Raw genomic sequence first — 23953 nt, 5'->3', positions numbered from 1 at the left:
GCTACTGGAGGTTGGACATGAAGAGGGTGCGCCCCGTGCTCTCCCCTGCTTTGCCCAAGGTGCTCCACGCGCTGACACTACTATAGGTTGGCCACGACCAAAGCGCGCCACGTGCTCTCCCATGCCTTGCCCAAGGCACGCCACACGGTCTTTTTTTTCGGAATTTTGACAATTTTGGTCCAAAGCCCATTTTCTCACCTTTTTCTATGTGTACCTATATAAAGGAAATAGATTAGGGTTTTGAGATACTTTGAGAGATTCATTTTCTAGGAATTGTGGGAGCTCTATTAAGCTAGGGTTTGAGTGAGGCCTCTTGTTCTTGATTCTAGATGTTTCTTGTAAACTCTCCAATCTTTACTATAAAGGAAACTCGGCTCTTGTGTGAACCTAGGTAACATTTACCGAACCACCTTAAATCTTTGTGTCTCTTTGCATTTACTTTCTTATTGATTGTTTGCTTGTTATGTGTGATGATAAATTAGTGGTTTTGCTTTGTTGAGTTTGTTGTGATAACTACCAAAGTCTTGGGAGGGTGATTTCCTTGGTGTGATCTCTAAGTTGAAATCATTTGGGATTGAAAGTAACTAGGTTGAGGTGTGACTTCCTAGTGAAATCTCCCAATAGATTATTCTTAATTTTCTTCTTTAGGAGCGACAATGGGAAGAAGGGGTCGGGTAACATATGAATTTTCTTCTTTATTTGGAACAATGGGTCCGGGTCCCATCACTAATTTTATTCGAGTGGTGCATGCAGGTCTGTACTCCTTGTTCCATTACGTTTAATCACCAATTTTCTAATTTGTCAATGTATCCTTGTTCAATTTATATGCTTTTATGAATGTTGCTCGCCCAATTTTATTAGAGAATTGACATCTCCAGCTGGGATATTTGAACTACAGAGGGGGATAGTAAGATTAAAACAGGCTTGGTATGTATACAAAATCTAAACTAAAATTTGGTGGTTCATGAAGTTCTGTAGATAAATGTTAGTTGACATGGGAAGAGATACCATCCTTTTTTGCTCAAAGACTTCAAATTAGAAGCTGGGATACTAAGGATATTAAGTTGGTTCTTCCAATAGCAAGTCAGGAGGAACAAAGGTTGGAAAGAGAAATGCGACGAAACCGACTTGGGGATTCTGTTTAAGGTAACGATTCTAAATCTTTTTTTATTGAACTATGAGATGATGATTTCAGTTTGCTGCATTTATAATTTGATTTACAATCTTTATTAAATCCCACTCTTTCTCCTCTCGGACTTGAGACACTTGGGCTCCTCCCATAGTTTGGGGTCTCTGTGAATGGCATATGCATTTACCAGTAGCATAGTACCGATCCACCAATGGTGCATTCTTCTGCTGAAGAATGCGCAGCTAGTAGTGGCGCAGCTGGAAATAATCGAAGGGTCTCATTTAGGATGCAGTATAGGTAGGGGAGGTTGGCGAGATCCGAGTCGTCTATCAAGCAACCATTCTCTATGTGCGAGTCGATCTCAGCTCTTGATTTCTCCAGTACTTATGATGATTCAGTAAGAGTGACATTGCCCATTCCATCGTCACATATGACGTGTCGGCTCCTGCCGTGAATATTACCTAACAAAAGCAATTCAAGGTCAAATTGATAGTGATTAATTTGATAATAAGTTTATTGTAAATAACTTTCAAATGTATCCAAATACCAATATATATATATTTTTAATAGCAATTCGTGGTTAAGTTGATGGTGTTCAAAAGGTTAGACTTTCGTAGGTATTTCTAGGGGTGCAATTGGATATCCAAATATTCGAATCCGATTCGAATAAGTATTTAAAAAATTGAATATTATCTGAATTCGAAAAAAATCAAATATTATCCGAATTCGAAAATTTCAGACATCAGATTCGGATAATTTTACGGATTCATACTCGTATCTGATAATATCCGATCCGATTTTAAAAAATTAATAGTTATTATATATAATTTATTTATTTATTTTTTATTATATAAAATCATAAACTAATAATATAAAACTATAATAACAAAATAATAATAATAAATGACAAATATATTTATATTTATACTAGTTTTTATAGTGGTAAAATGAATTATTCAAAGCAAATAAAATTTTAATTAATATTAATTTTCAAATTGGATATTTATCGATTCGGATATCCGAAATCGGATTTAGATTGAATTTTTAATATCTGTTGGATTCAGATTCTGATATCGATATAAATTTTCGGATTCAGATCCGAAACCTATCCGTTTGCACCCCTAGGTATTTCCATATAATGGATTTAACTTGAGCTTGAGGTCAAATTACAAGCTGCATATCTTTGACATGAAGAAAATTCACCTTTCCTCATACTTTACTTCGACAGAAAAAAAAATAAGAAGAAAGAAGTTTTAACACTAGTTCAAGAGCATCTTCGGTCGCAAATTCTTTGAGCATATTAGTCTTTTCTAAAAAGTAGCTAATTAAGAGCATCTCTAGATGGTAGTATCACCTCCCAAATTCTTCAAATTTGCTTTCAAAATTCGAAAATTTTCGGAATTCCAACTCTAGATGGAAGCAAATTCGGTCGCATCACCGGTCCAGCCGCATTTTTGTTTGCAAATTTGGCATTTGAATGCGGATGTGGAGCGACAGTGGTAATGTTGCGCGCAATTGCAAATGTCGCCACAATTTTTTTTTTACTTTGACCAGCACCACGTACTAGTGGTACTGTCGTGCACCATTGCTAATGTCGCGCGAGTTATTTGTTTTTACTTTTTCAATTTGGTGTGACAGTGGGAATGCCGCGTGAGTTTTTTTTTTCAACTTAGGGGCGACAGTGGTAATGTTGCATAACAGTATCAATGTTGCGCAAGGTACCCCTATTCCAAATTTGCGAATGATATTTGCGACCACTTAGAGTTGGTCAAAATTTGTGTCCAATTTCTCCAAATTTCGCCTTCAATTTGAAGGAAATACTACCACCACCTAGAAATGCTCTAAGTTAACTTAAAATAAGTACGTATGTAAAATTTTACCTACAAAATGAATTCAAACCTAATTTTTTGTATAATGATTATCTTCTCAAAATTTTAGCTCATTTGGAAACCTCTAACATAGATAATAATTGTTGTACTGTCATCTTTAAAAAGAAATTTAAAAATAAATCTAACGGTAAAAAAATGTCGAGTATTTGTAATCGTTTTTTTGCTAATGTTAGAAATTTTCAAAGGAGCTGAAATTTTGTGGAGATGATCTTAATATTGATTATATCATATCCACAAAAAATTAGGTTTCAATTCATTTTGTAGGTGAAGTTTTACTTACGTACTTATTTTAAGTTAATTTAAATAGCTATTTTTTAGAGAATGACTATATATATATATATATATATTGTGCAATCAATTTTGAACTAATATTAAAACTTATTTCTTCATATTTTTTTTCCATCGAAATATAGGGTCAGGCTATGTTGACATCTTATTTTGACATCCACAACTTACATAATGAACTAAGGGTTGATTTTTGGTAGAGAAGATCTTCCTACCATGGATAGAATCTCTACAAAATATCAAGACATTTGAACATGTTTAACCTTGTCAAAAGTTGTGTTTAAGTTCGATATTTATATAATGGTTCAAAATTTTAACACTATTTTTAATAAGCTAGACATATCCAATTGAGACGAATTTTTGTGGAGATTCAATCCATGGTAGGAAGATCTTCTCTACAAAAAATCAGCCCTTAGTTCACTGTGTAAATTGTGGATGTCAAAATAAGGTGTCAAAATAAGATGTCAACGTAGCCTGCTCCTAAAAAGACCTTAAATAAGTACCAAATCTAAAACAACTCAAGTTCACCTACAAAATGATTTAAAACCTAATTTTTTGTGGATATGATCTACTGACCACAAATAATATCTCTACAAAAATTCAACTCATTTGACAATTTTTAACATTGGCAAAAGATGATTGCAAAAACTAGATATTTCTGGACCGTTAGATATTTTTTCAAAAGTGGACAACAATTTTTATCTAAGTTAGGATATCAAACGAGTTGAATTTTCGTAGAGATGTTCTTTATAGTTAGTAGATCACATGCACAAAAGATTAGGTTTTAAATCATTTTTCAGTGAGAATCATGGGTTGTTTTATTTGGTTCTTAACCTAGCTAAAAATTGTTGTCATCTTTAAAAAGAAATCTAACGGTCCAGAAAATAGTATTTTTGCAATCATCTTTTGCCTAAATTAGATATTTCCAAATAAGTCGAAATTTTGTAGAGATGATGTTGATGGTGAGTAGATGATATCTACAAAAAATTAAATTTGAATTCATTTTCTAAGTGAGATTTTACTTACCGTACTTATTTTAATTTAAAATAAATATGTACTAGAACTAGAAATGCTTACTGACATGAAACCTTGTATGGCATAGTCAGAATAGTAATCCAGTTCCGTCTTTTGTAAAGACAACAAACCATCAGTCACAGTTGTCCTATTCTTCTCTCCATCAATTATCTTTATCCTTCTTTCCTCTATCAAACCCTGCAAAAACTCTTCTCTAGTTCTCTGTAACTTAACTAGTTTCTTATCCATTCCAAGAAAACTAAAGAACCTCCTCAAAATTGGATAAATATCACCCAAGTTCATTGTCACGTTGGGATCAAAAGTAAACTCCCTCATTATCTTTTTCTCTTCAATCCCCATATTCTCACCATAACAAGGTCTTCCAACAACAATCATCATCATAATATTTATAAACAAATCGAATAACATTGAACTTACATCAATAAATTTCCACTCATCCAGCTTTGTTTGACTAAACATTTCTTTAACATAACACTTGATCTCTTCCCTGCGAAGGTGAGTCAATAAGATAAGACAATTGGTTGAGAATATTTCAGTTGATGCTATACAACGAAGATTACGATAGTGCTTCCCATATGGAGCCCAACCTAGAGCTGTGTAGTTTTGGCCCAAGTATTGTCCAGCAACCAAATTAGGACGGTTTGCGAAATTGATATCGTTGGTTGTGAAGATTTCTTCAACGTAAGTTGGAGAGGAGACAGTGAGGACATTGCAAAAGTCGAATTTAAGGAAGATAATTGGACCATTTTTGAGTGATAGAGATTGGAGTGTTGTGTGAATAGGTTTTTTGAGAAGGTGGAGGTGGCCTAGTAAGGGAAGAGTGATTGGTCTTGGTGGGAGGTTTTGGTGAATAAGCCGTTGAAAAAGATATTTGGTGATCAAGAGAATGACGAAAATGAGTATGCAGTCGACTGAATCCATGGTGAAGAGAACGTATGTGATGGGGTTGAATGGATTTGGGAGAATGGCGTTGAAAGAAATATAGGATCGGTACTGGTGAATAACTAAAATTAGGGAACGTACAATTTTGTTAAACTTTAAACCAAAAGTCCAACACCACCAAGCAAAATTCACAGGAACCAAGAAATGCATGTGGAACTGCTCTCACTTTTAGATGACTAAATGCAGGAATAACAACCAATTGTTGAGAACATGTATGCTTATATGCACCAACTCTTATAATGGAAGTGTTCTTGGGATCAAATATTCTAAGAGCACATCAAGCAGCGTTCTCTTGAAGGTGAAATGGTCATTGAAAGGATAAAGAATTACTTGGCCTTGGAAAGACCTCTATTACGGTTGATCTTCCAAATAATACATATAAATATTATCATCTTTTACCCAGTATTTTTTTTGCACACAAGTAATGATTTTGTATTAAGAACAAAGAATGCTACAGTAAGATATGAGTTCTACATTCATTGGAATTTAAAAGAAAAAGAGTGTGAAGAAATCCTAATTAATTATATAGTATGCCTTGTATGGGCATTCTAAACAAGTGTGTTACTCCATATATTATAGAACCAGGACTAATGCATGTGTGAACCTTTCTTTGCTGCATGTAAAGGTGTTATTTAGTTCTACTTTACAAATGAGATTAGGAGGAGAATGGGTTTGGAGATGGGAAAGACCGAGTTCGTTTTTGAGCGAACTGCCTACATACGTATCAAGCTCTCACTTATGTGGGGAGAGTTGAATCAGGTATGACGTAGTTCATGTAGGAGATATTTATAGTTGTTGAACATGAAGATCCACACAACACGTGTACTGACAAGCATAGATGTAAGGTTGAGATTGAGAAGGAGTGTATGGATGGTGGTAGTAGGAATTCTGTAATGATGGGGAGTGGTTATAGTGGTTCGTAATTTGCGGTAATGTCTTGTGTAAGCATGCCTTTAGTAATGATTGCATCTAGTAGATGGATGATGTCATGAGATAAAACGTTCTGCGTGAGTTCGTCCGGGCGACCTGTCTCATTCTGGAGCGAATTGGTAGGACGAACATCTTAGATCGGGTGATGATGTCATTGCTTGTAGTACGAGCTGAAATGGACTGCCTACATGAGGCGAGTTGCTTATAAAGCGAGCTCGAAAGACGAGGACATGAGGTCGGTAAGATATTTCTGCTTATGCTGGATGCGCGCCTGATCTTTATTAGATGTAAATATTAGTCCCTCACACTGCAGCATCTCAGCATCTGCACTGAAGTTTCTTTCCCTCAATGTATGGGAAATCTTCTATTTTTCTAGCTTCTATAGAGATCTTTGCCATCTTGATTTCAGCTGCCAAGAAAGCTTCCCCTCTTTGACTGCTAGAACCACTACCGTGGAGTCGCATTCAATCCATAATTTTGTCCAACTGCTATTACCTCTGCTAAGACCGTACGTAGCACTGGGCTGTATATTCAGCAACAAAATTAGTCAGCTTTACCCAGTAAACAAAAAAAAAAAAAAAAAAAAAAAAAAAATCCTACTGCTAGGAATTAATCTCAGAAAGTTCGGACAAGGTAATCATAAATTTATAAGGTCTGCAGGTGGGCTGATTTCATATCTGGAACTTACGCCACAAACCACATACCACACATTTTGATGTCTTGTGATATTACTACTATCCATATGGCATGAGTTATTGTGTTATGAACTTGTGGTAAAGAAAGAAAATTGCAGCCAATACAAATTTCCTTTCGACAATGTTGTCAATTATCTCCCGAAATATGAGAAATCGAAAATAATAATCAAGGAATAACAATTTTAGTTTGTTCAGAGACTCGAAATTTGGAGGTTGCTGTGGAGGCCCGTTATCATTAAACTAGTTACTTGCGTGTTTTTTTTATTTTTTATTTTTTTCACTAATCAGTTACTTGCGTGGTAAGTCACTACACGAGTCAAATTTTATTTTGTTCGTAATATCTACACTATATGATAGCCAGGTCTTCCGGACTACCCTTCCCAATATCGAGTATATTTACTTAATTTAGAAACACCTCCCTCACTAAATTTAGAAGAACCCCCACTTTTATTAATATAATTTGAATAAGGTTATTTTTTTATTAATAATTTAGAAACACTTCTCTAATGTCACTTAAATTAAATAATTACCCCAATTTCCCATATTGAAATTAAAACATGTCATATTTTATTATTGATAATTTAAAAGAATATCTCTAATATCACTTAAATAACATAATTATCTCCTATTTTGTTAAAAATAAATAAATAAATAAGTCTCTCCTATATAATTACAATTACTATTTACAATTAGAATCCAAATAAACCATACTAACTATCGATCTCGAAAGACGGATTTCAAGACTTAAAAAAACCGATACGTAACAAGATTTGCATACTTGTTACTAATTATTACTTACGAAAAAGAAAAGAGTTGCTTTCGTCACGTGAGAACCACGTGAACCGCGTAAAGGGTTATACTAGCTTAGGAATAACGCAGTGTACTAAACCGCCATAAAACAGAAGCAAAATCCAAGCCATGTTGTGGGTCTATAAAAATAAGAGTAGGCTCTAAGCCTGGTCCATTAACACATCAACGTTCGCCAAGGCCTCGGGATCGAAGCTCACCAAGGTTTTGCCTCTCCTTTTTAGCTCCCTAAATTTTTTGATTCTTTTTTTAAGCTTAAAATTTACAACAAAACAACACTCGAGAATTCAGAAAAAGAAGAATAACAATCATGGATCAATCAACAAGGATAGAATCTCGATTTCAATGACTCTGCTGTCCTTTTCTTTCTTCAAACCCTAATGTCATATTCAATATGTGTCTTTTTTCTATACTGTTCTAGCGACCAATGGCTCTCTACGCCGTTTCACACAATTCTTTACCTAGAAACCTTGAGACAACTGATCAATCTTGGGAACTTTGTTAGACACTACAGGCTCACTATAATCGTGTAACATATTGTCTACTTACTTTCAAGTGCTCAACTGATTTTTTTGTTTTTGTTCAAAACTAATCGTTTGTTTTAACATGTTTTTTTAGGGAACTTCAAAAATTTCTTACACAATCTCTCCATCTCGAGATTTCTAAACTATTTTGTTTTTTGGTTTTGGTTTTGAAGGGTGTGTTTGATAGTATGGGGAGAATATTAATGGCTGCTAGCTATTTCTCTCTTTGTTGTCTGCTAATTTTCATGTGGTAGTCAAATTTATTTGAATATATCCTCCACTCTCATGAAATTTTGTGGGAGAAAAATTTCAAAAGAGGGATGGGCATGGAGGAATTTCACTAGGGCATGTGAAAATTAAAGACGGGATGTACTACCACATACAAAATTGCTTACTACAAAGTGGGGATTGCTCACAAAACTTCTCCCCTGCAATCTAACATACCCAAATTCAATTGTTTTTCTTCAATAGTTTTCCTAAAAATTGATTGTTTTAACAATGATAAAATCATACGTTTTGCATTCTACTTTTCATTTTCAAAGCTAGAGTTGTTCGTTTAAACATATTAACATATATTTCATGATTTTTTAAAGGATGGGGCATGGGGAAGTGTATCCCATGGTTTTAAAAATTGTTAATTATTATTATTGATGAATGCAGGGTGTGATTACTAGCATAGGAGAATATTAGCGATTACGTCTCACTTTTGTATTTGAGATATTTCATTTGGTAGGAAGTATTTTGCATATATATTCTCCACCCTCTACAAATTTTACAGAAAATTTAATAGAGGGAGGGGCATGGAGAAATTTCACGTGGAAAATGAAGTGAAGAGGGAACTTACTCCCTTATGAAAATTTTATAACTCCAAAGAGGGACTTACTCACAAAAAATTTCCCTAGCAACCTAACACCCAAAATCTTATAACTGAGTTCTGTTTGTTTCTTTAAAATTCTTTTCGTACTCCTCTAGTTACTATATGTTCTGCTTATTCTATATTTTTCCACTCTTCTAGTTAGCAATATACTGTACAAAATGGACTTGAAGCAACTTTCATTTCAGTGTCTTTGTCCTATCACATTCTGATGTCATCCACTTTTATTGAGTTTATATTTGTACTATGGAACTACGAAGGCAAGGAGCACAATCGGAAGTTTTAAGGGGTCAGGCCGAGTAAGCTCCTTAAAGAAGTATCTCCTAAGCATTTCTCACTTGATTATTTGTAGAACCAGATTCAGCCACTAGAAATAATTAAGTGTAGAAAACAGAATGTGAAATCTAAAATTTAAGACTAAATTGCATGTACAAACCATCATTCCACCATTTGAGGCATGTTATGACTAAGATAGCTGACTCCAATTCCACTCGACCTAAGCTTCTTCTCCATCTTTACATCAAACCAATTGCTCCTCTATCTCTTTTTGAAATCTAGTCACCAGTGTAAAGGTGTAAAGGTGCGTTTTAGTTCACCTTTACATATAAAGTTAGGAGGAGAAGGGAATTGAATATAAATAAGACCGAGTTCGTCGTTTGAGCGAACTGCCTACGTTCTCGGAAGATGGGGAGAATTAGATCTGGTATAGTTCATATGGAAGGTATTTATAGCTGTTGGATGGATATCTATGCTGACAAACACAAACACAAACACAAATGTGTGCTGAAACACTTATTAAATGCTATATCAGTCTAACACCACTCAGCCTGTCGTTGTCTTTAAATTGATTAATACGACAAACAGACAAACAAAATTGGGCCGGGCTACATTCCTTCTTCTTCAAGCACTGTTCTAAATCTTCCCCCACCCTACAAGTGATTTTATTATAAGTCCATTCAGCGTGCCCCAAAAGAACGTTAGTCACGTTAACCGTCTACAAACCTTCAATGAAGGTTTAAAAATGAAAAAAAAAAAAAAAAAAAAAAAAAAAAAAAGGAACAAAGAAAGCATGTTGAAAAATGGAAAATTCCTCAAAGCAACACATAGGAAATCGGATCAAGTAACCACGTAAAACTCAGATTCACCAGTTTCTAAGTGTTCTGTTTTAAACCAGACCCAAGATATTTATCTCTATTAGTAGCATCTCTTATAATCAATCAGGCCTCTTAAATTCATCCGGTATTTTTCTTACACATAATACCCTTAGATAAATAATTAAATCAAATACCTAGATATTTATTAATAAAGACCACTTGGTATTTACTAAGCAACATCAAGAAGCATTTAATATACCTCAACTAGCATCATGCACATGCGATGCACGTATTAATAATACAGATTTGTAGAGCAAGGAGCCTAACCACATTGTTTTGTAAAAGTTCGGTAAACTATACTTTCATTAAGACAAAAAAATTACAAAGTTGATTGCACATGTATAAAAACACAAAAAATAAACGTAAGTATAGAAACATCACAGACAGATACATTAGCTGCAGGCTACTGCCCCAGTCTTCTTTACTACTTGACAAACTTCGGGTAGTGAATAGCAACCTGAAATAGCACCACATATCATTTTCGGAACAAACACACAATTGCATTACAAAATAGTAGTTTTGAGAGGATCCTAACTTAACATAACTGTAGTTGAATGCAGTTTGCCTTCATTCCGACAGTAATATTGAACTTTTAGGTACCAAGTTTTCCTGCACATTATATATCCAACTGCCTTAAAAAAAAAATGGTGAAATGCTTTCATCAAAAAAATTTGATGAACTAATTTCATATGTAGAACCACATATGTCCAACTGAAATGGAAGTATGTTGTAAATTATACATAAAACACCTGTTTCATTATATAGTGGAGGTTCTGACAATACTGTTCGAAATATGTTGTACTTTATTGACACAAAAAGTTAATAGTGGAGGTTCTGACAATACTGATTTCAAACTAAATTCTAATAGTGTACTTTAGAGCCTCTTGTTTATGTTATAAACTCACTTCGATTTGTATGCTCCCTGAACATGGGCCAGGAGACCACTCACAGGTAATAAGATAGCATCAGAGACATGTATGGATTCCATTTCAAATGACCAAGCAACGTAACAGGTACAATTTAGGGAATGTCAGTTGAGGGATTCAATTGCAGTTGGCGTCATAAAACTGAGACAACAATACAGACGCTGAGATTAAATAGACAACAATAGAACAAAAAAGATAACACTATTAAAATTCTTGATGGTTTAACACTATTTTCTCCCAAAAAATGCAAGAAGGAAAAGTCGGGAAATTGACGAAAGTAGGGGATAGCAATTAAATACACGGTCCTAGAAAAATCACCGAATGCTAAGATTCTAGAAAATTACCTTAGCTCAATCTCCGATAGTGTCAGTTTCTTCTCAGCCTCCTCTTGAAAGTCCCAGAATTGTCATATCTACTTCCTGGATAAGTGAATATATAGCACAAAGAGATTAGTCTCACGGAACAACTTGCTAAGCATTATGTATAAATAGGCATTATATGTAAAACAAAATGTTCCTACTTGAGTAATTAGGTTCTGACATTGGTAATTCATGACAATTCTTAAACATTCCAATGTAAAAAAAAAACTCAACTATCATTTTCATTTCTATGATGTATGTAATGGTCTAAGAATACAGATAAGGCTTACATGTATGACAATCGAACCAATAAGTAATGTTCCTTGAACAATAGCATGTAAAAAATTGCACGAATTAATTACATGTCATCTATGGGCAGACATGAAAGTATATAGTTGTATTTGGATTCCACTCAACAAACAAATCCCACATAACCAGTTCCTTCTTAGCCCATCCTTCAACACTTCAAAATTTATTCAAGTCCAGTTCTCACCGAAATTGCATACACCGAGAGAGGGAGACCAAAGAAGAAGAACTTGCGCACATCAAAGAGGAAATAATTGAGATATTTATCCTTAGACGAAGAGCTTGAGAAGAGAGAATGGGGGAGACGAAGTGAGAGGTCGAGAGCAGAGAGAGAATATTCAAGAGTTTTGGGGAAAATACCCTTACATAGCCAAAAGACCAAAATGTCCCCCAAACAGAAAGTGAAAAGACGAAAATACCCCTGTGACGTCGTAAAAACACTGTTCATTAGACCCCAGATTTTTCTAATATAGTAATACCTCAATTAGTTAGTCAATGAGGACAGCCTTCATATTAGATTTGCATTTATATCAAATTCCCAATCCAATGGGCTGGACACAGCCAGAAATCTGCAAAACATCAGGTTGAACTGGGTAGCAATTTCAACCATATTTGCAGTTTCATAATAAGAATTTAACTAATTACTATTGTTTACCAATCTGCATATCAAACAATGCAATAACAAAATTACTGTAAGCACGTATGATTAATTCCCAACCATAATGTTTCCTATGTCAATAGAAGTTCGATCACCAATCAGTTGCTGCCATTCATAAGATTTAGAAGTCCTGACTTTAGGGATATACAATGTGGAGATCGTGTTTCTTTGTATTTTAGTAGGCCTGCGCTATATCTGGCAAACAAAATTAGAAGGGCTAAAAACCATAATGCAACAAAGCAGGAAAAGGATTCAAAAATGTGAGCTCAATATAGTTGTGTGTTTCCGACCAAGAAAGCAACATACTAATGAGTTTCTGGTTACCTCATTTTTCCTATGGTAGGAGTACATCTCTTCAATACATTCAACAACTGCAAGTGGAAAGATGCAACAGTCGACATCTATGACGGGCTTTACCGATAGATCCTCCGTATTGACCTCCTGCGAGAAATACAACATTACAACAAGGTGTGAAATCTTCAGTCACAAAAATTGTGCTTAATTAATCAGTGACAGAAGGTTATGCATACCATCTAATCCATTTCAAACATATTACCTATATCATGACTCTTGAGGACCGCATGGGAGCTTGAACACAATCAAGTAGCAATGGAACAAGTGAGGAGTTTAGCCAAGATCTGACACAAGAACATTGCATGCAAGGGTCTGGTACAGAGATGTCTGCAACACAAACAACTAAATATGTAGTATAACCTGCTGCCTGCAGCAAAATACGGTAAAAGGAAAATCCACCACAAGACAACACTTGATGAAGTAGAACAAACAAGGTCATAATAACTAAGACTACGATGGATAGTACCAAAGATATTGACTAGCCTAACTTAACATATGTAAACACAAAAGAGCGTGTAGTAACTCCATGTTACAATTGAAGAGTAGGAAAATCATTGTAAAAACATTGGAAAATCAGAATAACGGTGCGTTTCAAGAATATGATGTGTAAAGAAATTGGGAGAGTTAGAAAGCAGGGAAGAATTTAAAAAGTCTCACTTTGTACATCTCTGTTTATAATTTACTTGCCCACGAAACTTTTCCATGCCCATTCCTCTTTTAAGTTTCCCAAAAAATTTGTACAGGGTGGAGAAATATATTTGCAAAATGCTTCCAACCACATGAAATTTCTCAAATACAAGGTGAGAGTCATAGCTAGTAATTCGCCGAATTATTCACGAATTATTCGCGAATTATAAGGTTTCATTTAATAAAACTAATAATTCGCTTAATTTTTGAATGATACGGTTTAATTCGCGAATTGGTTGGGTCGGGCTTATAATTGCCTTAATTATTCGCGAATTATTCACTTAATTATAAGGTTTGGCTTAATAAAATGACATTTGTATTATTTTTTCATGAATAAAATTGTAAAAATAAAAATAAAACGTTATATACTTATATATCAAAATTTTAAATGTAAAAAATATATAGCTAATTTTAAAGAAATATATTCAGATATACCCGTTTAAAAACACGATATCGTATTTTTACCGTTAGCGTTTTATTGGACCGAATATTTAAAAGTATTATTGTTGAAAATTTGAATCTTAGGCTTAATAATTGACGCACCGAACTTTTTGTCATTCCACGAATTTACTAGCTATGGGTGAGACGTAGTCGTTACTCTTCTGCCATAATATCTACTACACCCTTCATTTTCGTTTTTTTTTTTAAAAAATTGAAAATTGAAAATTCCCCATAAATCGTGAAATATATAAAAATATGTAAAAACAAACAACACTAACTTTTGAAAAATAGAAAATTATGTAAAACGTTTGGTGTTAGATAACTATATACACTACCATTGCAGCCTAGAATCTATGATGTTATAGAGGTCTTTAACAAGAAATACTATAGACCCTATCATGAACACGGAAAGTCTACTTTGACACATTTCACTCTCCAAATAAAATTTCTTCAGTCAAAAGAACCATTTGCATAGAAGGAACCCTAATGGCAAGCTAAAGTGTGCAAAAATCATGTAGTGTACAAAATAATGGAGTGCTCAAATGAATGAGAAAACTTCAATGAGCAATTCCAACCTGATAGTGGAGAAACCTTCCATGAACTAGGAAAGTCTGTTTCGACTTTTCACTTGCCAAGTAATATTTCTCCACACCCTTTTCGCATAAATTCAATCCCACGAAATTTGTTTAAACCAATCATAATAATTCACCTAAAGACACCGTTTGAAATAAGAGGAAAGTTCTATTTTAAAACATAGGACATACGAACCAAAAAACCATGAGTATAATCGTAACAGTTGAGGACTACTACGTGAATTTATGGAAAACCATGAAAAATCGAACACTTTAAAAACATAAGAGATAGTGTTTCTTTTGGGACACGCCTAGCAGATAAAATATTAAATCTTTTGAGCATATATGTTTTATCCGTAAACAATGATTTCATTTCATTGTTTCGAAAAACAAAATTAGAGCAAAACACGTATTCGGCAAGAAAAGCACTGGTACCTGAGGTCTTTAGGGGCTTGTCCTAGTTTTAAATTCTCATCTACACTCCTCTAATCGCATAACTAAAAGTCATAACAGAAAAACCAGTCAATGAAACACAATTAATAAGAAACCCTATATAGGAAACCCTCGAATAGTTCTCCAGACCCCTTGGTTGATTATTGTCTGGTTCTTCTGAATTCTGATAAGTTAGAAAAAAAACAAGAAATGGACTAGGCTTGGAACTTTTTTTTTTTTTTATCTATCTATCTTCTTCTATCTATCTATCTATCTATCTAATAAAAAGCAATGGTGTGGAGCCCACAGAGACTCTATCCAATGGTTGTCATTGTCTTTTATAAGTTGTGACATGGCAGATCCAAGTGTTTGGAGAGTTTGTGTAATTTTATTAAGTGTAATCAATACTATGGGATCTATCCAAAAATCAAACAAAAGTCAACAATTGCAGCTGGACTTATAAATTGTTGGGTTAGCCCATAAACTGTTAGCGTCTCCAATTGATTTGGGCTTATAAATAATGGATAATTGGGATGGCCTTGCGGCTGTATTTATAAATTGAGTTGTTTCGCTGGTCTTGTGCCGAATATTTTACGCCTAAGATGCGTGTACGCCTTGCGACGAAGGCACGATGAGTTGTCGGGATAATGTCGCAGGCGCGTTGAGGTCTCGCGGGCCGTAGGCACGGGCATACCCTAGTATCTAATAAAACACAATGGTGTGGTTATCATTGTCTTTTCTAAGTTGTGACATGGCAAAATAAGCCAATCCCAAAAAGTATGCTCCCTTATGCCCTAACACTGGGATCTATTGGATCTTATTCTTCAAACAAACTATGTATGCCCTATCCTAGCATTCATTCTTCCTGCCGCCGTCACTCTAGAGTTCATTCTTCAAACAACACAGGTAATGAGGTCTGACTTGTTTCATTTCCACAACCAACACAGGTAAATGATAAATGACGAAGCTTGAAGCACAGGTAAATGAGGTCTGACTTCAGTTTTCATTTTTTTTTAATTTATTAATCAATCTTTTGTTTTATTAATCAATCTCAAAATCTCTATCAATTGATTGGTGTTAAAATATAAACTGGAATAACCAAAGAATGCTTTAAACATTGTGTACAAAGGAATTGCAGAGTCTTACAGTGAATTGAAACTCAGACTATTTAAAATTCAGAAAGGAGAACAAGCCCTGCACTAGCCAACTTCATTTATGTCGTTTACTAACATGAAGCACCATCTTTTGAAGAAGAAGCTTCCTCAATGTTCGGGTGGAAGGATTAGAAAGATATCTTGTTTTTAACCAGCCCATTTCATGAGCTACATCAAGCATGCTTGGTCTCATCGTAGGAGATTGATGTGTGCACATTAGACCAAGCTCAATCATCTCAAAGATAACATCTTGCAAAGTCTTGGCAGAGTACATCGGGGTTACGTGGTGAAAACCTTAGCAAAGTTTGTTTAACTAGGGGCTCAAGATTGTATGGATAGAGACTCTTCACCCATTCTCCCAAACTCAAACCTTGATCAAACGAGAATGTCAAGAGGCGTTTTCTGTTATCAACTCTAAGAGTAGAACCCCGTAACTAAATACATCTCCTTGCGGCGATGCGTGTCTTCCCAAGCCATATTCTATAATCAACAATAATCAATAGATAATGAGTCAGTTTTTACGTTGTGAGCGAGTGCTAAACATCAAAACATGTACCATTTAAACAAAGAGCTTTGACATAGAAGTGCGTTTAGCATTTGGAATGTATGCTTGGTAATCATATTTTCTCATTAACCTGAACTATTTGCCCTCGGATTGGTAATAATTGTTCGATGGAATGGGAGACTAATGGTTCAGACCAATTTGTTTGTGATTTGTTACATGAATGATGCTTACTCTGTTGGATGATTCATGATTGGATAGGATTAATGATCCACAAGTAGTCCATGTAGAGAGCAAAATGAAATCCAAACATCCTCGCCAATAGTCCAAGTCCATATCATATGGGTCGCATGTATAGTTAGTCAATAATTTGGTTCTGTCCTCTCCTCTCTCTCGATCCAAACAGCAAGTATTGTTTAACCATTTAATTTTTTTTCTAAGAACCGGTCTTGATTAATTTAGTGTCTAGGAAAAGGAAATGACGTATTAGGGTTATTATTTTCATGAAGATGGTGGTTGCGCGACCCGCTACCGCTCTTCCTATCTAAGTATTCCAATATCAAAATTTATTACGAAGTTGGAAAAAAAAAGAATGTACTAAAGTTAGTTAATTGGTTATTTTGCAGAATAAGATATTGTGAATGGAAAGAACTCATCAAAGATTCTCTGCAGACAACACATGCATGGCTATTTTGGGGCCGTGCATCTTTAATTCCATTTAACAAAAGATTGATTGCCTCAGATATGACTAAGTGAAAGCAATGTAAATGAAGTCTGACTTCAGTTTTCATTCTTTTAATTTATTAATCAATCTTTTGTTATTTATGTACAATGCTTTTGTTCATTCATTCTGACTTCAGTTTTCATTCATTATGACTTCAGTTTTCATTTGATTCATTCTTTATGTACAATGCTTTATGTACACTAATAAAGCAAATATTATATGTACGCCTCTTTATGTACACTAATAAAATGAGGTCTGGCTATTGTTTGTTCTTTGAAGGAGCGGTTCAGTTCATGTGTTAATAATACCGTAAATATAACCTGTAAGTTCCCTCTTTATGTACGCCTCTTGCAGAAGACTGAATGTATAATTGTTCCCCTATTATTCAGCAAATATTATAAATGTAGATGACCGGAGCTTTGTGAACTCTACAAAGATACGGGATCTCGAAATACCGTTCCTACCTGATTGCGCCACTCCTTTTTTTTTTTTTTTCTTTCAGAGCTCACTCTCAATGGCTAAAGCAAAGAATACCTTCCAGACTTTATCAAAGTCAATGTCTACCAAATGTTTTTGGATACATCTGCTCTTATTTTGCTATTCAGGCTAAAGCAAATGTTTTTTTCCTTTCTTTTACTTTTATATACATGTGTCATGATCAAGAACATACCCAACAAATTCAATTATGAGTTTACTCAATTTGTCATTTTTCTTGTTTAATCCGGGAGAGATTGGTTAGTGTTTTATGGTTAGTGTTGATGTGTTTATATACACTTTTACTTTTATATACAATTTTATATACATGGGAGAGATTGTCGTAGGGTTTTATGGTTAGTGTTGATGTGGTTAAAAGGGCTACTTGACTTTTTCCTTCAAATGGATCGGATGGGTCTCTTTTTTTTTTTTTTTTTTCAATCTCCCTTTTGAAAAGGTTTCGCCACTTTCAATCTGAGATCTCTTGGTTCCATTTTCCCTTGAAGGTTAATATTTTTGGTGTCATTTTTTCTTTTGCTCAAATTCAAAACACTTATGTTTTTTTCATTTTTGTTTTGGTGTAAAGTTGGGGTTAAAGGAGAGAATGGGAAGGCGACCTCCACTACCCTACTACTTTTATATATGTGGCATGGACCAAAAATATCCCGATATATATCGGTATTTTGGTACACCGATATCGATATTTCCAATATATATCTACCAAATATAGAACTTTTTTTCCGATATATATCAGAATTTCCGATATAAAACTTTATATTGCCGAGATAATTGACATATCCGATATTTACGATATATATCATTTGACTTTTTGACTATTTTTTAATATAAATCCGATATTTCCAATATATTTCTGATATTTCCGATATTATATTTTCGATATATCCGACATTTTAAATAGTTTTGGACCAAGGACCAAAATATCGCCGATATATATCGGTATTTTGGTACACCGATATCGATATTTCCGACATATATCCACCGAATATAGAACCCTTTTTTCCCGATATATATCGGAATTTCCGATATAAAACTTTATATCGCCGATATAATCGATATGTCCGATATTTATGATATATATCGGTTGACTTTTTTACCAATTTTTAATATGAATCCGATATTTCCAATATATTTCCGATATATTTCTGATATTTTTGATATTATATTTCTGATATTTTAAATAGTTTGGACTGGTCACCAAAAAAATGGATATATCTGATATATATCGGTTTTTGGGTACACCGATATATTTATCGATATCGATATTTTGGGCTTTGGTTTGGACTGGTCACAAAAAAAATAGATATATCCGATATATATCGGTTTTTGGGTACACCGATATATTAACCGATATCGATATTTTGGTCCTTGATATGTGGTCCTTTCGGCTTTTAGGCTCTTCCCACTTACAATGTTGACTTGTACAAGATTCAAAAATCACCAAGATTTTTAGAGAAACTTCTGTCTTTCAAAAATGCATGAGGATATTGGATTGTCTTCCACATGCTCTTCTTTGGGGTCCACCTTCTTTTACACTCGAACAAATGGCAATGATTTTTTGTCTAGCTTGAAGATTGGATTGACTTTTGAGTCTAGTAATCAAAGTTCTACTATGTGTATGCTGAAATGTTAAAGGCAATGTTAAATATGTATGTATCCCTTATAGAGTGGACTTCCAACTAATAATTATTCAAAAAATATTCTTTAACGTAATGTGTGATTATTTTGTTTTCCTAATTTATTTTGTTTTATCAAACCTGTTCAACCCTTTGTAGTTTGGGACTTCAGCTCATTATACTCACCGGTTCTCCAAAAAGTCTCATGGGCGTATAGGAGCTAGAGTTGGAAGGTAAGCAAGGAAACCTTTTAGAACCTTTAAACGGTCAACATTTATGTTAGTTCTCCTAAAGTTTGAAATGTATTTTTTTTGTCTTTTGGTAAAAAAAAATGAAACTTTGAGTTGGAGAAAAGCAAAATAAGCTTGAGATGACACCCACGAATAGTGTCCCGTGTGTAGTTATATGTTTTTTAGTACTCAATTTAGTCGTATTTTAAATGTGTTAATTCTATTGTTTTAAAATATAGGGGGTTAGATGTCACTCAATTAATCTAAGTAAAACTCTTTCTTTCTTATGGAGGGAAAATTTTCCACCAGAAGCGATGTGACAGTTGAAATTTAAAAGCAGGAGAGAAACAGTAATTCCTAATGGGTCAGGTTATGATGAAGCAAGTAACTTACATGGGATGTTGATGGACTTTTTCCTGAAAAATTTGCCTAGGCTTAAGCCCAAGTGCCAACTAGCCTACATTAATTGAGCTTACAACCGGTGGAGTCCAGGTGCGCCTGTTCTATATAAGTTAAGAAGCTTACCCTATGGAGGAATGTGACCGTGGGTTTGGATAGGGGCCACAGTAATTCCACTCTACTCCTTGGGGGGTGTCTCATGGTGGAGACATAGGTGTTAACACTATTCGATTGCAATATAAGAGATGATGGTTATGAACAAGAAAATTCTTTTCGTTTATCTATGATTGTTCCGGATAGAACATGTACTAATCAATTTACTGATTTAGTGTGTTTTTAAGTTGCCTTTAGGTTTTGATTAAGCCGATCAAGTACATAATCACTTCTGCTGCTTTGTCTTTTTTTAGGCACCATTTTTTCTTTGCAGATTTTCCTCTCAATGGTATGTTATCCCTACCCATCCTTTTTATGTTTGTTTCTACAGATTTTATTGAGTATCTAGCTATTTTTTTATTTGTTTCTACAGGATCCCATAGATAAGGGTAACGCGTCAATGGACCCTTATAAGGACCTTTGCAAGAAAAACAATAATTATGTTCCAGTTCAAGATGGACTCTACCTTCAGCCACCTACTCCTCAACGACCTGCTTGCTCCCAGGTATTACAATCAACAATATACGTTATTGATAACTTCTATTAACATACTTTGAGTTACCCAAATTATATTAACACTCTTATTGGTTTCACATCATGTTTTTGAACTCTCTTTCAAATATTTATAGCTTCCTACGCAACCAATTCTTGACAAAGGAAAACGCCCTATGGACTCCTTTAAGGAACCTTCAAACCAAAACAAACATGTCTTTGTTGTTGCCCCCAAGATAGGCTCAATCTTCAACCGCCTCTTGGCTTCCAGGTATTTCTTGCTTGCATTGTCTTATGCTAAGTTGCATTGCCTTATTTATTTTTCTACACTGTTGCTTATGTATATTGCATTGTCTTATTTCTTCTTTTGCTTTATAAATGTGCAGTGCCCATTAGATAGTGTTTATCTATCTCATCTCCCGCCATCCGGTTCTCATGTAAGATGAGCTTTAATTAAAATGTAATGCTATAATTGCTCATGCATTGTCTAAAAGGTGTTTTTGTACACTATAATTGTAGTAAATTCACTGCAATTTAATGCCTGCTTATATGTATACTATTTACCCACTAACCGTGTTGCATGTGGTTATCCATCTATTCATTTATAATTTGTTTTGTTTTGGGTCTTGATCACTTATTATCCTTGACTACTTTATTCATATATTTACATTCCACTAATACTAACTGCCATATTTGCTATTCGGTTGATTATACTTATAATTAGGTGCAGATAACAAATAGAATGCTAGACAAATAACATGCTTTCGAAGGGAAAGAGAAAGGAGCACTAAACTAATTGGCAACTCAAACTTCACCATCCAAGGTGCACAAGTAGTCACCGTCATGTCATTGACCACCAACTAATGGGTTCAACATTGAATGGCTCTCCTTCACTTCCACGGACTCCATTTCAAACACTTCTCCGCCATCCGGTTCTCATGTAAGATGAGCTTTAATTAAAATAATACTATGATTGCTCATGCATTGTCCAAAAGGTGTTTTGTACACTATAATTGTAGTAAATTCACTACTATTTAATAACTTCCATTTAATGCCTGCTTATATGTATAATATTTACCCACCAACCTGTGTTGCATGTGGTCATCCATCTATTCATTTATAATTTGCCTTTGAGTCTTGATCACTTATTACCTTTCACTACTTTCTTCATATCTTTACATTTCGTGTTTTCTAATTTTAATACTAATTGCCATCTTTGCTATTATCCATGCATTCCTCTTTCTCCCACTCTACTCGGTTGATTATACTTATAATTAGGTGCAGATAACAAATAGAATACTAGGACAGCGTGCTCGAAGGGAAAGAGAAAGGAGCACTAAACTAATTGGCAGCACAAACTTCACCATCCAAGGTGCACAAGGTTCACAATTGAATGGTTCTCATTCACTTCCACAAACTCCACTTCAAGCTGACAAGCATCAAACACATAATAGTCCAGTTACACCTCATGCAACACCATACCGACGCGTCTTTTCTTCTTGAGTCTCTTCGAAATCTTTATCATTCCTTAATCCCGTAGGCTATTTACGCCCCCCGAAGAGCGTGTCACATCAAGTACCCATCTTTGATTCATCCGGATCAAAACAACACGCGGAGTACTTCACTTAGTAGTTTTTCTTAATCAAAATCTATATATAACTCACCTGTGCAAGTTTCATTGCAGTACATGTATCTCTTCTGCTTCCTCATCCTTACCTCATGCAATTCCACATTCAACCAATGAGAACTTTATACCAACACCGTCTCACCAAAATGCAAGGTTAGTACGTGGTTTATTACATCTTTCTCTTGGTTCTTTGTGGTTTGGTTACCATAAGATCCTATCTAACATCACAAGTTTCTTCGCAGTACGCGTAACTGCAGGTCTTCTACCTCATCTTTTGTCCATCCAATATCACATTCGACAAATGCAGCTTCTGCATGCATCATCATCAACTAACCGAAATTTGCGGTATACTTCTTCACACTTATTGAAATTGGAATACCAAAAAAATGGCACCTTTGTCTAAATATATACAATTATTTCTCTTGTAGACAACAACCATTTGGGGATCCTGCACAATATTGTGAGGAGGTTCACAATAATGGTTTTGACCGTCCAATTTCTGCTAATAATGCTGACATAAGTGATGATGAAGACGAAGTTGACAATATTGTTTCTAACCATCTGATTGAACAAGGAAGACACTCCTTGGGGAGAATGGATGTTCAGTGTCCATTTTGTAGTGCACTCCATTGGATGGATGAACGACTAAAAGATTCATCATTATCACGCCCCGATTCGGGACTTGTTGTTTGCAAGGGAAAGTCAAATTTCCTCCACTACGGCCATTACCTCCAGCCCTTAAAGCTTTATATGATGGAAATGATCGCAAGTCAAAGTCATTTCGGAAGTACATGAGACAATACAACCAAGCTTTTCGCATTTACGAGCCTTGGAGGAAATGCGTGTCTTTCTTGGACGAGGTCCAAGGCCTTTTACTATACATGGTCAGTTCGACATAGAACTGGATCTCTAATTCGACACGGGGCAAAACCAACTTACTCTCAGCTTTACATATATGATCCCAGTGCTGCATTGGATATACGTCAACTTCGTAATCCCCATTTGAACATAGATGTTCTGAAGATAATTTATGCAACTATGCTCCAGTATAATTGTTTCTCTGCTACTTTTCGCCATGCATACGATGTTCTTAGATCTGCCTCTCTTCAACATGGTGAGAACTTCAATGTACCTGCTTATTTGCATTACAGTGCTACTAGAGACAGACGTCGTTACAACTTGCCAACCGCAGATGATGAGATTCTTTGTCATTTTACCTGGGGATGGCAGCGAGCGTAATAATATGAGGGATATTGTGATATATCTTAAAGGAGGGCAAGAATTCATGCAGATCAGTGAATGTCATCCAGCTTACTTGCCTTTGCATTATGTGCTAATGTTTCCTTACGGAGAGCTTGGGTGGTCACCTGATATGAGGCGTTCAAATACTAATGACCGATTGACACAGATGGATTTCTACTCTTATCGGATATTTGAACGCCCTGGAGAATATTCTGCAATCTTACGCGGGCACAAACTGTTTCAAGAGTTTTTGGTGGATGGATGGGCAGTGACTGAACAGAACAAAATGAGATATTATAGGTTACAGCAAGACAAGCTTCGGG

The 23953-nt window shown here is 34.9% G+C and overlaps 1 protein-coding gene and 1 long non-coding RNA gene across 4 annotated transcripts; both read right to left on the bottom strand.

Annotated features, from left to right (window-relative positions):
- Window positions 1-1261: 1261 nt before the first annotated feature.
- On the bottom strand, window positions 1262-9794 carry LOC147495011 (cytochrome P450 81Q32-like). Its single transcript, XM_086566212.1, has 3 exons — window positions 9547-9794; window positions 4381-6733; window positions 1262-1590 (listed from the first exon to the last, which is right to left on the bottom strand). The coding sequence occupies exons 2-3, from the start codon at window positions 5428-5430 to the stop codon at window positions 1474-1476; spliced, it is 1167 nt and encodes a 388-aa protein (XP_086422338.1). The 5' UTR covers window positions 5431-6733; window positions 9547-9794; the 3' UTR covers window positions 1262-1473.
- A 741-nt stretch (window positions 9795-10535) lies between these two features.
- Window positions 10536-13666, bottom strand: LOC147495010 (uncharacterized). Of its 3 annotated transcripts, none has more exons than XR_015200362.1 (5): window positions 13070-13666; window positions 12838-12954; window positions 11840-12708; window positions 11535-11609; window positions 10536-10873 (listed from the first exon to the last, which is right to left on the bottom strand). It is a non-coding gene; the product is annotated as an uncharacterized LOC147495010 (long non-coding RNA). The 3 variants fall into 3 exon arrangements; XR_015200364.1 differs by having other exon boundaries at window positions 10536-10721; XR_015200363.1 differs by having other exon boundaries at window positions 12335-12708.
- Between the last annotated feature and the right edge of the window lie 10287 nt (window positions 13667-23953).

The sequence above is a fragment of the Coptis chinensis genome, chromosome 6 (genome assembly GCF_015680905.1).
Source record: "Coptis chinensis isolate HL-2020 chromosome 6, ASM1568090v1, whole genome shotgun sequence".
Taxonomy (NCBI): Eukaryota; Viridiplantae; Streptophyta; class Magnoliopsida; order Ranunculales; family Ranunculaceae; genus Coptis; species Coptis chinensis.
This window is presented reverse-complemented; position numbering and strand designations above follow the sequence as displayed.